The following is a 16,500-nucleotide window of genomic DNA, read 5'->3' on the forward strand; positions in this document are numbered from 1 at the left end:
TTAGTGTTTAAACAAGTTGCACAGCACTGCATTGCATCTGCTGCTTCAGTCTGTGCTTGCAAACTAAAGAGGTGCTCATCCATATTACTATCAGAAAGCTAAGATATCTGAACACTTGCCAACTGAAAATGTGGCCGGGCAGACAAAAAATCTTGTCTCTGGTCAAGTTTCAAACTCACACCTTTCAGTTGGAAGCCATGAGTTTGGCCTACTGTACTAAGGCAGTTATGTGGAAGTTATGTGATATAGGAACATGTTATTAAGCTAACACACATGCAGGAAGGCACATAGATGTACCATTTTGCGCATGTTTTACAGACGACTACAGTCTCGCATTGCAAGCACGGGAACACTATGTGCAACAGCGAAAGGACACATTTCCTTGTGTGTCCAGCCAGATTCCTCCTGTCATGAATATTATTATTCATGACAGGAGGAATCTAATATTATGCACTGCTTGATGATCTTCTTAAAAAACCAGCAAGTAGCGCGTGAAGCCATCAGAAAATGAAGCCAAAAAAGGCACAGGTGAAATTAACTGTCTTTTTAATCGACATCTAGAAATATTTATTATTTTTCATAGTTCCTTGTCAACAGCAACCCTGCCACATGAATGGAAGACGGCCCGAGTAATCCCTATATTCAAGAAAGGCGACAGATTATTACTACCTAATTACACACAGCTATATTTAACTTCCTCATGTTGTAAACTTATACAACATATTATAGCCAATCAGATTACAGAATTCCTTGACAAACACTCAATATTAACAAGTTTTCAGCACGGTTTTAGAAAGAAGTATTCGACCATGACGCAACTCGTCACTGTTACGCATGAGTTTGCCAAAGGTCTTGATAATAATGTTCAAATAGACACAATTTTTTTAGATTTCTGTAAGGCCTTTGATAATGTTCCTCATGACAAACTAATCTATAAACTAAACAAAATTGGTCTTCCAAAGGTGTTGGTCGCTTGGGTGGCTGAATATTTGAGAAATCGGGTGCAGTTTGTCACAGTCGAGGATCGAAATTCGCACCTTCTACCAGTCACGTCTGGTGTGCCCCAAGACTGCAGTGTATTAGGACCTTTGCTATTTTTGTGTTATATAAATGATATCGTAGATGTAATTGATTGTTCGCAGATGACTGTATCTTATTCTGTGAAGTTTGCAGCATACATGATCAACAAGAACTAAACAAAAATCTAGATTACATATACGAATGGTGCAAGAAGAGGGGCATGGTCATAAATGCACAAAAAACATTTTCCATTTATATAACTAAAGAGAAATCCCCTTTTCAGTATGCTTACTCCCTAGGTTCATCTACAGTTAATCATGTCAATAGCTACAAATATTTAGGTGTAACGTTCACTGCTAACCTCTCCTGGAATTTACATGTTGACAACATTTGTTCTGCTTTCAGAATATTGCGTTTCTTAAGACACAAGCTTCGTAATTCACCACCAAACGTAAAACTTCTATGCTATCAATCATATATCAGACCAAAGCAAGAATATGCAAGCATAGTATGGGACCCTTACACAAAACGTAACATTGATAAACTCGAAAGAATTCAAAGAAAGGCCGTTCAATTTATCTTGTCTAAATTTCGTTGTGTGGACTCTCCGTCGGAACCAATGACAGCCAATAACATACCACCATTTCAGTACAGAAGAAGGCAATTTCGCTTGGGCTTCCTGAATTCTCTTCTTAACCAGAAATTTGCTATTGACTCTTCATTGTATTTATCCCCTCTATCAACAAGAAATACACGACATCACCAACCAAGATTTTAACGCCATATTTCGCAAGAACAGATTTCTTTTATTTATTTGTAAAATACCTTACAAGGGGATTGAGTAAGGGGGGGCATAGAATCAAGTAAGTACATACAATCTAGTAACAATAATAAATTTTTAAAAAACACCAGCTACATAAAGCTGTATATGAGTGCAATAAAAAGGAACTCTATAAGTTTGTAACAAACATATTACAGTGCAAGAAAAAGGTAGGAAAAATAACACAGGACAATGAGTGTAATATCAATGGTTAACAAGGGTTAAGCGAGTTGAGTGAGTGCTTGAATTTTTCACGGTCAGTTTCCTCAACTATGTTGTCGGGGAGGCTGTTCCAGAGCCGAATGGCACGTGGAATTGCAGACGAGTTAAATGCTTCTGTTTTACCATAGATGCGCATGAAGCTATTATGATTGTGTAATCTGTGCGACGTGTGCAATGACGTTTCTAGGTGTAGGGAACGTTTGTTAGTGTGGTGGGTGTATTTATGAAACAACGACAAAAGGGCTATGTCGCGACGATTGCTTAGCAGCTGAAGCGAAAGGTGACTCTTTATTTGAGTTACGCTAGAACGGTAGTCATAATTACAGCAAATGAAACTTATGCTATAAATCTTCCTTTTTCCCGCACACAGTGTCTCAATAGAATTCTATACGCACACAGTGTCTCAATGGAATTCTATACCAGAGCGTGATCGTCTTGCCATCGTGTAGCATTGTGTACATTTGCCCATTGTGTTCATTTTTGCTATTTATTTGTCTCTGGATGTAAAACACAACGTATGCTCACCGTTATACTTAATGTGATTTGTTAAAAAAGAATGCCCGTCCTGCTTGGACCACGTTATGTGGTCTGCAGTATGTATGTATGTATAATTAAATAAATACATAATAAATAAAAAGTGAAACACCTTAGGAGTGTTCGCTGTTGGGCAATTTGGTATGTACATAATGTCACAGGGAATGTTAGGCTACCAGTTCATGCCATATTATAATGTATTGTGTATCACTGCTCACTGCAAGGCTAATTGGTTCATACTTATTACGATGTGTTAACCCTTTCCTTACCATAGATGAGCTGAGCTCTTCCACATGGTTTGCACCACTCCCACCGAAGACAAGCTGGGTTCGTCCACGCTGGAACAAGCACTTGTGCACTGCCGCAGTCAAGCTACCCTGATTCATTTTGTTTAGTTCTTTTTGGCTTCAACAGACGGCACAGGAAAAAAACAAAAAACTAATTAAAAGCTCGCATTTTGGCCGAGTAACGTTTCGATGCTGGCAACTGGGATTTAAAAATGGCGTCCTCCTCTTTGCATGCGCGTGTCGGCAACGGCTCCACTCCGGAAAAAAGGATTTGTTTGGGGAAGGTTTGTCGGATGCAAACGGTGAAGAAGAAGCTTGATTTTCCTCTGAGAGTGGCAATGACAATGCTAAGCAGCATATCTTCTCCGAGTCGTCGGATTCGGACGATGACGGCGTCTCAACGTGTTGGCAGTGGACAGAGTTTGTTTTCACAGCCGCGCCTGGCCTATAGGTGCCTGTGAAAGAGGACGGGAGCTGTGCGCCGCATTTTGAATTGTTTCTAACGAATGAACTAACAGATTTCCTTTTCTGTGAAAACAACGACTACATGTACCTGGTGCGAGGAATGTGGAGTAGCACTCTGCCCTATTCCGTGCTTTGAAATGTACCACACCAAGTCTACAATTTAGGGATCTGACATCCTTTGTCACAAGCATGAGACCCGCTTGTCACAGTATTGTTTTTAAATTTCCAAAGAGACATCTTTTGCAATGAGAACTACAGAAAGTCCACTGTGCACTGCAGTGAAGCCAATCCTTTCTCTATACTTTCAAAAAAAAAAAAATATTTTGCATGTATATTACAAATAAAGTGCTTTTAAGGATGTGTTTTGTTGTTGTTGCTGTTTCAAAGTGCGTATAATTATTTATGCATATAAAAATATTTGTATTTTTGTATTGTTTTTGGCCAAAAAAACTCGGTAGAGAAAGGGTTAGGACACGAAGCAAATTGAAAAACGACAAGGACAGGAAAGAATGCCTTTCCTGTTTCTTCTTTTCTGGACAGGACAGATGCTATTCCTGTCCTTGTCATTTTTCAATGCGGTTTGGGTCTGAACACATCGTAATAGATATGTCAATCTCTACACATCATAATATGGTATGAACTGACTGTAAAGGACATAGAAGGGTTGCGAAGTGCTTATGTAAATGCATTAGCTGATGAAATGAATTTCTCTCAGCTGTTGCCATTACAACTCACTCACTGTCGAAAGTGAAGAGTCTCGGAGTATGTTTTTTTACTGGACAGAAAAGGCCGTTAGAAACACAATATTTAACAAGAAGAATTATTTGTAGTGTGTCATCCTGTAAAACAGCTGCAGACTTGTACACAGCTGCAAATGAAGTGCAAGGCCTCGTGTGGCCCACGTCAGTTTTTTTAGTACATAGTAAAAGCAATTGGCTAGGGTTTTGGTGAAGCAGCAATGGTGAAGGTGGTTGCATGCTCAAACGAATCATGTGAGCATGAGGTTGCATGCAACCAATGAACAGCATGCTTGAGACACTTTCTGTAGCACCGAATGACATCTGAAGTTCTAAGGGCCTGGGCCCCTACTTTGTACGCGTTCGAAAAGCCGACATTTGGTTTCACCTCACGCGATTGGCCTAGATCGGCCTGGACAATCGCGTGAGGCGAAACCAAACATCGGCTTTTCTATCACGTACAAGAAGTGGCCCGGCTCAGATTACCGAAACATGTCACTGCATCAGCAATACATGCTCTCCAACAACTCAACTGTTATTGTGCAAATTGTCAACACTGTTTACAGGTTGCAAAAACAAGTTCCCAACTTCTTTTTCTTTCCTGTGATGCAATGGGGCTGCCAACACGTTTACGAACCACGGTGGTGCCAACTTTATGTCCAGCATGGCGTTATAAGGATGCTGGCAGGTCACCATCTTAGCTATGCCATTAGGCTGTGCAAAAAAGTTTACTTGCAATGTCCTGAACATCTTGTACTGGTGAAACTTTGCACATTTGTACATCGGGCTAGCGCCATAATTTTCTTAGCCACGACAACAAGATGAGAGAAATTGCTGGTGATAGGGACACAATTTAGCGTTTCGTTGCAGTAAGCTAGTAGGCACAGCAGCACACTATAGGTATAGCAAGTAACATTGGTGGGGTTTTATCTGTGTCACAATACGGATAGTATTATTGTGAAATCACATACATATTGGATGCAGTCCCCAACTCCAGTCAAAACAGGTGAAAATGCTGCCTAATCAAACAAAGTTCCCAGCAATCTGGCCATTTTTCAGGATGCCAACATTTTCTGTCAACTACATTCTCTCACTGTAGCAAAACTTAGGGCATGGCAAAATGGGTTTATGCTATGGCAGAAGCTAGCTTCACTGAAGCAGCATACTAACCAGAAAATAATCGTTTTGACAGAATTACCTGTCTGGTGGAACTATTTATTCTTATTAACATTTTACCCAGAAACTTTTGCATGCAAAAACTTACGTGCTTAACAGCAAGAGGGTTTTCTTCTTGGGAAGCTTCCACAGGGGCATCCTTGTCATCACCGCAAGCACGTAGAACCATCATGGAGTGATGGTTAAATCTACGAATCATAGAGTGATTCGCTACACTCCCTGCATATGTCACCGACCCTGGCAGGTCCCGTTCCTGGTATGCACAAGAGGTTGAAAAGCAGTCATTCAGTGTACATGTCATTTCTTACTTGCATCAATGTAACACTAGTGAAAGGTCAAAGTGAAATTATGGAGTTTAATCTCCCAAAACAACACTGATGATGCATCGTAGGGTGTGCTGCAATTCTGGCCATGATTGGAGACAGTCAACGCTAACAGCTAAGAAAACAGCTTCAAGCCCTAGTCATGAAATTCATCTGAAACTGTCTGGAACGTGTCCCTGCGACATTATGCCACCTCGCGTCGACTAAGAAAAGCTAAGAAATGCACATATAATTGTTGTAGTTTAACTCTTTGCAGGTGCAAACCTATGAAAAACAACAGAGCTCACATTAAATGCATAAAAGCGTGTGACTGCGTTTTTCTGTGAGCAGAACAAACTTCTCATCAAGTTTCCAAGCCTCCCGCTCAGCCATCACTTTGTTTGGACAGCAAAGTAGTCTTCATCGCTTTGTCTTCAACGCTGTTTTAGTAAAGCTGTCTCTTTTGCTAGCTTAGTCAGAATTAGAACGAGACTCAAGATGGTTGCTGACCGCTTAGTTGTCCATTTAGCCATCTACAGCGAGTATTAGGACACAGCCACAGTGGGCTACGAATTAATTTCAACCACTTCCGGTTCTTTAAGCTGCACCTAAATCTCAGTATATGGGGTTTCTTGCATTCTGTCCCCATAAGAATGCAGGTGCCACAGCCAGGAGTCAAACCCACAACCTTGCACTCAGCATCAGAATACCGTAGCCACTGGACTAACACGGCAGGTATACCATTAGTAATGCTACCATCTATCGAATATCTTGGTTTGGTGACTTTAGTGGAGTGGAAACTAAATTCAAACCTTCACTTGCCCCTGCCTAAAATTGCAGATATGCTGGAGCACAGTGCAAATTAAGCACAACGCAATGTTTTGAAACAAGCCCATTATTTTCTTTTATTCATCAAGCTTTCAAATGAGTATAATATATGCTTTATGTACATAGCTTGTGCCTATGCACAATTTATTCAGACGGTGTGAAACTCATTGATTGAACAAGTGAGCCGATAAGAAACTGATGGCGCTAGTATTCAAACCCTACTTCTCTAAGATTCAAAAGTGGCATTTTATACTAATGGGCCATAGCTTACAGCACTGCTGCTTTTTACCACTGCAAATGGCATACTTTGAGTGTCTAATATGCTGCATATGGGTATCAATGCTGCATGCATTTTAAAATATATTGTAATATGCTGGACCAAGTCCTAATTACATTAAGACTGTTGTCTAAATGTTACAGATAGCTGCATTCCTGAGAGACATGGCAAGAAGAAGCAAATAACAGTGTATGAGAGTATTGGGCCTATTGGCTTGTAGACAACACAGCAAACACACACAACAGCTTGAGAGACAAACAATGTATGCACTGCCTACCAAATAATGGTATTACCCAGAGCTGTCACATGCTGGCAGAGTTTTCTTTAGTAAAGAAATTGCTTTCTGTCACTGTTTGAGTGGTGCCGTACATGACACAGATATCACAATAAGCAAGGCACGGTTAGAGATAAGAGGTCCTAAGAGGCAATCTAAGTCTAAAAACACAGCAATGCTTCGATAATTAAATCAAAATCACTTGCTCAGCTGGTCAGGGAAAAGGCAGCCCTACACCAAACCAACGCTGAACATGAGCACGCAAGTGGAACCTTACAAATGGAATAAGGTCAACAAGAAAACATAAAACTGACTAAGCTTTTTGACAAGACAGTTTATATAACACACAACAACAAAAAGATAACCAAAAACGGGAGAGTAGAGCACTGTATTAGGCGATGAAAGAAAAGGAAGGCAAGCTTTCCAACTGCCAAAAAAGCAATGGAAATGTACTCAACGTTACTGAGCTGCACAATGCTCTTCACTCCACGCACTCATTACTTAGGCCAAAATCCGTCCCCAAGGACAATACACTCGTTGCAGACTACAGTATAGACTCCAGAAGATATGACAACTGCATTTTGATACATTCTATGCCTGCAATCTAACACCACTCCCTTTCCAAACAAGGCTGTGAAGTTATTTAGAACGAAGCTCTGAAACACAGGAGACCACAGATACGCAAAATACAGACTCACATTAAATGATTCGATGTCCTGGAAAGATGAGATGTCGACAAAGGGATCACGGAATCCTTTTGCAATAGCCTCCTGTATATCTAGAACAGCAATGTACAAATAGCAAACAGTGAACACAACCAACCTGTGCAAAAAGAAAAAGCATTAAAATAATAAGCACCAAAACACGGATTATAGCACGCCTGAATGTCAATAACAGCAAAGCTAACACAGAATGGACTGATGAGCTTTAGTTATGCATGCACATATCAGAGAAGGGTACACAGACCCTTGTATTGTTGTGAATTTATGCTACTTTCAGGTAGCTATCAAGTTTCTTCTGAACAAATTTTGTTATAATTCTTTGAACACATCTTTAATGCCTAAACTTCCCTTTTAGGCTCTTTCAGAAGGAACAGGTTTTGCACACAAAGTAGTAAACAAAAATATCAATTTCTTTTTGGTTCAGAGCAAAAGTGACTCATACCTAACAAATACACTCTTGCTTACTCATGTAGATTACAGGAAAAAACGCCCAAATATTACCAAGGACCCTCGGTACATGCTCGCAGTATGTTCTTAATCGCCAGTATAAAATTTAATGAATGCACTTAAGCATTTCAAAAATAATCCAACTATCATGATAACATCACATATTCTTTTTCATTAATGCACGTCAACGAGAATATTCCATTTCTGCAAGCATTTAGTCGCACTGTTCTAACTAACAAACAACACAGCCAGAACTCCACACCTTTATCGTCACTGCGAGCACAGTCGGAAAACAAGTCTCGTGTGCCTGTGTGGAGCCTGTCTCGGTGAAAGTAATGGGACTGGAAGAACCGCGTCCAGAATTCAGATTCAGTCATGCGCTCAGGCACATTTTCCAGGTGTTTCCGCTTCACTGAAAAAAAAAAAATCGAAAACAGTCACCTAAAATTCGCTACGAACACAAAAGGCAAGCCATGTACCAGTCATCCGAGCATCCAACATTCAAAGAAAGTGGATACATAAAGCAAACTAATTCTCTTACCTGAACACACACAAAAGTGGTACTAGAACTTCAATTATCATTCACATTATCCTACAGTTTGCTTCTTTTAACTGAGAGGTTAACGAAACGCCACTCAGACTTACAGAAATAAAAAGTGATGCCAAAATTTCACAAGCTTTTCGGCTGCAGCAGAGCGAAACTGCGCACCGCTTAGCCGCTATATCAACACTCCCGCTGCTACGCCGCGAGAGACGCGTCGCCCAAACCCTCGAAAACAAGATAGTAAAATTAAGGAGAAAGTCAAACAAACAAACGGTCGCGCATAGACAGAAATAGCAATATCGCCCGACTCCACCCAGACCCTCCACGCTCGTCGTCTCTGATAAACTGGGACGATAACGAAATGGCCGGTTCTTCCGGGTTCCGCGCGGAGTGCAATGTGGCGCAGACGACTTCTGAAACGCCGCAGCAAGAGCCCGCGGAAGTGCAGAGCCGTGCTTAATACATACGCGAGCCGGCCGGCCTCCCGCTGCCGATGTGAGTGAGCGATGTCGCGCGACGCCGGGTTCGGCTTTCCGGCTCGCCGCGCCGCGTCTTTGTGCTTTTATCTGGGGACCGCATGTCTTTCGCCGACTTCCCCGCTCCCTCCCCCCCCCCCGTACTACTATTTTAACTGTTTCGTTCCGTCTAGACCCTCCCCTCCCCCCCGCCCCTTTGCCGCTTTTCTATCACGCGCACCTTCGTCATGCGCTGCGGCAACTTTCGCAGCGCCAGACGGCCTAGACGCCCTCAAGGCCGCGCGACCGATGCGGCTTTAGCGACGTTTGATGCCAGGCTGCGCGCGCAAATGAATAGATGCGACTGCGGAAGCAGCAGCAGGGGCAACAACGTGCGTGCGTGGAATCACAAGGGCACATAATACGTGGTATCGGTTGCGGCGGCGGGAGCGGTCGGTAATTCGACACTGTCGGGCAGGCAGACCCCTTGGCGCTAGCACGCGCAGTTCTCGTACGGGGATAGCAATTCGAATATCCGGGTTCCGCGTAAACGATGCGCGACTGCACGCGGCTGCATAACAAATTTAACGAGAAAAAAAAATTACGTCACCGAAATGAAACAATTGTTGGCAAACGCCTTTGAAGGGCGACTTCACTTTTAAAGCTCACAAAGGACAAGAAAGGGGAGGGATTTTGGGAGAGAAATAAGTGATCACCATGAAACGTGAGTGTTTGACTTGCTAATTTGTTAAGCAGCTACAGGCATGCTGCTTCACGTGACGGCACAGAAATACGGCGGCGCTGCCGGAAATTTTGGTGCAGGCAATGCTACTGCCTGTGGTACGTACCCAAACTTGTGAGCAAGACACATTCAATGTGCTGCATAGGCGTTAATTCTGTCAAATAGTGGACAAAAAGGTTGTGGAGTTGTCTCTGAACAAGAATAGCAGTGGACAGCAGGAAAGTACAGCAACAGTGCAAGTGTGTTGTAGTTTGACACATAAATTTCATGCCAGATTGGCATACATTCTAACGCGAAAGCGTTAAGGAGCCCGTGTCGCAGAAAATCCGGCGTCTGCGTCCTGCGTTTGACGTCGTGTCGGCAAAAAGATTTTCGAACCAAACATACCCAGGCCATTTACTTGCAGCAAGGCATTCACTGAACCAGTTGAACTTCTCAAGCAAAAATAGGTGGAAAAATCGTAAACTATGACTTACACACACCCTACAGACATAACAGCTCTCGGATTGTAATTTGACTATACGAGAAAACATAATTCTGTTACGTGAAAACTCAAACAAACCCTTTTTGCAGCATTTCTACCATTTACAAACCAGCCGCGGCGTTCATCATTAGCGCCTGCCTGCGCCCGGATGTCTTGGGGGCCACGGAGCAGCACACCGCCCAATTCCTTGTAATACCTCCAGTTAATACCTCCGGTGTAATACCTCCGCGATGCCTCCATCGCATTGCAGCCCGCACAGGAGGCAGTGTTTGTACGAGAAAGCCCGCTCCGTGCATAGTATTCCCGGTGAGCGCTTCCCGGTAAACATTACGCCTACATACGCTCCAGTTGCCGGGAAGCGTGAGAAGCAGCCTGGGATCTTTGAATGCTATCGCGTTCCACTCTTAAAGGCAAAGCTTAAGTGTCCTCTAAATTTTTAAGACATTTAATCTCAATTCCTTCAGTAGGAGGTGCCCTTCTCTTGCTTCACATAAAATGTCTGTTATAAAAATATTAGGTCAATTCTGTGGCGGAGGTTTACCCACGAAAGCCATACTAACCTCAGTGCAATTGCAATGCTCACAATGAAACTATATAAGAAATGCAGTATAACTTTTTAAATATTGAACCATTAAATACTTTTCTATATTGGGCAACACACAGGACAAGTAATAATGTGAAAAAACCCATAAATCACTTTTGTGTTCTTAAAAAAAAAACTAAAGATAAAGAACACTAAATCAGTTTAGACTAAACTAAGTATTCTTTCAAGGCACTACCTACATTATTTTGTAAGAGAGGTTGATTACTAAAAGAAAGAATGAAGGCCACACTTTCATTTTCTTATTTTATACCGAACACCCAGTGCTGGTATGTCAATGTGACATACTCTCATATTTTTGGACGCTGTGACCCAGCGGAAGTTCTCAAAACTTGCTAAGTTGTGCCTTTGGCTTTTAAAAATTCAATACAAACTTTTTGTTATCGATAAAAAATTCACTAAGCCGGATAGAATGCCATCAAAATCCATGGCAAAATGGTGAGAGCTGGTGCGGAAACCTCAAAGCAGCTGCATCACCCATCTTTCGTATTTGCGTCTTTTCTGGCTTACCATTCCTCCTCCCAAGGTACATCATTTTCATTCTTAAGTTTGTCTACCAGGCTTATAACCGCAAGTTTTTCATTACAATGATATTTCAAAATAATGAATGATTTTCGGCGGTCAGCGTGATTCGTTATAACGAGATTTGGTTGTAGTTTGTTCAGGACACAACAAATACATACACAAAGAACTCGCATGCACAAATGATAACAAGGAACTGACTGATGAATGAACAATGAGAAAACCCCGCCAAGCCTGTGAATGTCAGTTATCATCCGTGTATGTCGATTCTTTGTTTATGTATCTGAGGTTTATGTGCTGAATAAAACAGTTTGATGTTATTGCTCATGCCATCATTTCCTTGCCTTGTGTTTGTCCTTTAAATAAACACATTCTTCCTAGCCCCTCCGCTTTGCTATCTTAAGTTTGACCTGCAATGGCTGTCCATGGTCTATTTTTACATGCTTCTACCAGAGTAACAGAATTGGGGCTCAGCAAAACAAAATTGGCGCCAGCTAGTTCATACCTCTTCCGTGTGTTTTTACGTAATGTGCCACATCACTTGTCTGTAGCAACATTGCAACACTCCTTTGTTATGCTCATCAGTGCCAGGTAAGGTTAGGCTAGGTTAGGCTACCCTGTTGAGCACGTGACTGCAAGCATTGCTTGACTAAGAAGCCCAGCAAACTAGCATTTTCATATCTGCTCATTATTGCAGGCTTTCCCTGAATGTTTCAGTGAAAATTCACTAACAAACGATAGCATAATTATTTCTGGACCATGCAAAAGAGCAGCTTGTAAATAATAAGGTTATTGCATCAGCATTGCCATTTATTAGGCGTGTTGGTAAAATGAAAGCATATTTAGGGCCAGCAAACAAGGACGGAAGGGAGATGACACCACAATGCGCTAACTTCAACAACTTGATTTTCAGGAAATACACCTATATAACCCATGCACAGTGGCGGGACCTCATCCAAATCTTAATCATCCAAAAAAGCCGTCTGCTTATCTAACAAGTCGACCGAAGGGGCACTAACACACGTATCACTATTCCGCCAGATAGCCTGAGCCTCAATAATCTCTCGCACCTGTCCTGTGGGAAAAAATACATCGGACAGACAGGGAGATGTCTTAGTGACCGATTACGGGAACATAGCCTAAATGTGAAAAATAAGCAATACGGTCATCTGTCAACCCACTGTCAGGAATGCGGCTGTGCGCCGGTGTATGGATCCTGCCGGGTTCCTGCGAAGCACAAAGATAAAGATGCGCGAGAGATTATTGAGGCTCAGGCTATCTGGCGGAATAGTGACACGTGTGTTAGTGCCCCTTCGGTCGACTTGTTAGATAAGGAGACGGCTTTTTTGGATGGTTAAGATTTGGATGAAGTAGCGCCACTGTGCATGGGTTATATAGGTGTATTTCCTGAAAATCAAGTTGTTGAAGTTAGCGCATTGTGGTGTCGTCTCCCTTCCGTCCTTGTTTGCTGGCACTAAATATGCTTTGCTTTTATTGCATCAGTCAATAACTTATAATAGTTTCCTTACAAAGAGTTGTAAATACATTGGACATCATGCACTAAACCTAGCATGGTAGCATTTTTATATTTTCTTGTCATTGCAGGTTTTCCCTTAATTTTTCAGTTGCACTTCGATGAAAATCCATAGCATTGCTATTTATTCATGCATGATTCAGTCATAAAATAAGCAGTGCACGTCGCATACCCTAGCCAGCTGGCCAGACCGGGCATTCCCGAAACCAAGGCACCGAACCTAGATGCCAATTTACAAGGTACCTTGATTGTGTATCAAATTCCCTAACAAAGAGCAACTGGTGTAAAAATTTACTATTCCTGCCTTGACTTTTTTTGGGGGGGGGAACTGCAAAATTCCTTGACAGTTCTAGACTTCCTGAATGTTTAAAACAATGTGTCTCCCGTTTATTGCAGCACTTAAAGTGGTTTTAAACTACAGAGAGCAAGGAGAAGACTTCTTACTCAGCCTTACACCTTCAAAGGTTAGGCAGGACTGCAACAAAACTCTAGTCACGCAAATAGTGACTTGTAAGCTTCCAACTTATATACAGTGCAGGCCCTCAAGAATCCCTGCCAGCTTCTATTTCTTACACAATTAAGCAGTTTCTATGAGAAAAAGGAAAGCTCATGACAGGAATGAGCTCGAACAAGATACTATTATGGGTAAATAAAAGACTGACATTCAGTGCTGACAAGGTTATTTTGTGCTAGTTCTTGGATTCGAATGTTTTTGTTATTTATGCATGGTGTAGTTGTATAGTATTGCATGCCGCCCACAGCTAAATTTACAACACATCAGTGCTTGCTGTCAACCACATTTGTATATAATGCTTACCCATAAACACTGCTGAACGGCAAGAAAGCCTCTAAATTCTACCCATGAAACCTTGAGGTCATGTACAAGGTGTGGTTTAAGTTCCTGCATTCTGCAAAAATCAGTTGTAAAAAAGTCTGCCTTGATTACTTCACACTGTTTTTAAGTTGCTATTATTATGCACGATTTTTTCCCCAACTCCTGATATGCAAATGCATACTTTTGCTCTTAGGATAACCAGAAGCGCAGATTTGTGAGCCACAATGGAATGCAGCATCACCACTATCGCAGCATTCTCTTCAAAGATGAGCAATTCTTATCAAGCAATATCGAGCAATTCTTAAACCACCAAAATGGTATGGTATTGAGAGGAAACCGCAAAGAAGCAAACATCAGTTGAAGGATTGCCTCAAGAGTTTCTCACCCTCAATCAGTGATGGTTTTACGGGCAATCACTTCTGATAGTAAGATCCCACTGGTTTTCTTGGAGCAGGGAGCAAATGCAAACAGCACAATGTAATAGGGAAGATGTCCTGAAGAAGGAGGTTCTGCCTTGGGCTGAGTCACAATTTGGAAACCGTCAGTAGATGTATCAGCAGGATTCCACTTCTGCTCACAAGGCAAAGGTGGTGCAACAATGGTGCATGAAAAGCTTCCCTGATTTCATTTCCAGTTCAGAATGGCCCCCGAACAGCCTGGATCTCAACCCTTTTGATTACTGAGTCTGGTCTGTGTTAAAACGCACAGCCTGCTCTACCCCTCACCACAATTCGGGTTCTCTTCGTCGGGCACTGAAAAACGCATTGAGTGAATTTGACGAAGACTACACCCGTGCCACCATCAATGCATTTCTAAAACGACTCAAAGCTTGCATTTGGGAAAAAGGTGGACTTTGCGAAAATGCAGATTTGGATTTAGGTATGTAGACTACATACAGGGTGCTGAACTGAAAAAAATACCGGTTCGGTTTGGGTTTGGATTCAATGCACTCTGATTTTGTTCCAGTTTGGAGAAATATGGATTTATAACCGTTCATAAATACTGAACTAGTTCACAAACTGGTTTGGGGCAGTATTTTATTCCACCCCATGACAATATGCTGCATAGTACTAACGACTTGTCTGCATGGCGCATACGCAAGTTTCATCAAGAGCAGGCAGAAATTTACGGACGAATTACACAGATAAGGGTGATTTTGATGTACATATTAAAGACAGAGGTAATTAGTCAGAATCCCTGCATCATTGTAATGTCTGCATAGCTTCCACACTCATTACATTGACAGCAGCAGAGTCAGTTAACTTTAGTTCTGCTTCACGTTTTTACTACAGGACTGGTGGTGAGTGAACTGTGGCATGTGATCTATGTTGTCAAAGACAACGTGAATTCACATTGTATTGCATAAATGACGACCTCAAACTTCCGGTCTGTAGCAAAGCAAGAAGCCAGCATTTGACATTTTGCTCATTTTGCTGCTTTTTGAGAAGCCGGTGAGGACGTTGATACTTCTGAACAACGAACAAGGGCGGTTTGTACTGAACCATGCGTCACTCTTTGTTGTGCATCTGCAAGTGGCATGTAGTCTTGTGCTGTCTAAGGGTGAACAGAGAAGTAAAACACCTGTGCATTGTGCCCCGCACAAGAACAATCGTAATCTGCTTGGCTAAGTATCAAATGTGCATTGAACCATGGTACATAACCAAAGATGATTTCACGTGCCGTTTACAACCGTGGTTAAGGCTCACTGAGAACATAATAATCATTAGCGACCACTGTGTTACGATTAGCGTAAGTTATGGAGATGAACTATTCGATATCCCTCTTTGAGGACATTGTCTTTTCCACTCTTCGTGTCCATCTGGTTATACTAACAAGTTGACCTAAAGCCAAACTGGGAGCATCACCAGAAATGTTGATTCCGCAGAGCCCCTGAAACAGCCACTGAACACAACCAAGCAAGACCAACTTCAGAACTGCAAGCATCTAAGCTGAGGTGGCCGTAGTTACCATTGTCTATCCCCATTCTAGTACACAACCCAACTCATGAGTCGTGTAACAATCTGCTGGAAGGGTGCGCTGACTGAAAGAAGTAGTTATTCGAACAATCGTGCAAGCTATTGAGCATCCATTGTCACCTCATATGCTTGCACTGTCTCGTGCGAAACCAGTAACCGTTATTATTTTTTGACAGTTTAGGTTCCGTTTGGGTTCAAGCACATTCCAAAAATATTGATTTGGGTTTGGATTCAGTTCCACCGAAAATTGCAGTTCTGGTTCGGATCTCATTCAACACCTTGATTGCATAACACATTAAGTCAACGTAAATGTTCTTTTTTGTTACAGTGCATCGCAACCATCTTTATGTGTTTTTATTTGAGCAGAAGAACTTTTGCTGCACCTTGTACTAACTTCAATAGCTGTGGTGCAGTGTTGAAGTTCCAATGCATGCATGTGTCTACTGAGGGTGGGTGTGGTATGCGGCAAAGTGGTATGGTATAGGGATGTGACCGTAGCCACGCAGCCATAACCTGAAAAGAAAGCCAGCCTTTGCCGCTGCAGCTTACCCTTCTCTATGCCAACAGCCATATCACAACTGACGCTGCATGTTGACCTCGAAAAATTATGTGACACTCACATGCAATGTGAAAGATAACGCTAAATTATAATTGCTCACAAAAGTAGTTTGCTGGGCTAGTCGGTAATAATGCACA

The 16,500-nt window shown here is 42.0% G+C and overlaps 1 protein-coding gene across 1 annotated transcript in view; it reads right to left on the reverse strand.

The window, feature by feature from the left end:
- Tfb1 (transcription factor B1) overlaps window positions 1-16,500 on the reverse strand; it is a 46,745-nt gene that overhangs the window by 10,553 nt on the left and 19,692 nt on the right. The window contains exons 5-7 of the mRNA XM_050184471.3: window positions 8,374-8,523; window positions 7,641-7,720; window positions 5,350-5,514 (exon numbers count right to left, since the gene is read on the reverse strand). Coding sequence (XP_050040428.1) covers window positions 5,350-5,514; window positions 7,641-7,720; window positions 8,374-8,523 — 395 coding nt within the window. The remainder of the gene's footprint in view (window positions 1-5,349; window positions 5,515-7,640; window positions 7,721-8,373; window positions 8,524-16,500) is intronic.

The sequence above is a fragment of the Dermacentor andersoni genome, chromosome 4 (assembly GCF_023375885.2).
Source record: "Dermacentor andersoni chromosome 4, qqDerAnde1_hic_scaffold, whole genome shotgun sequence".
NCBI lineage: Eukaryota > Metazoa > Arthropoda > Arachnida > Ixodida > Ixodidae > Dermacentor > Dermacentor andersoni.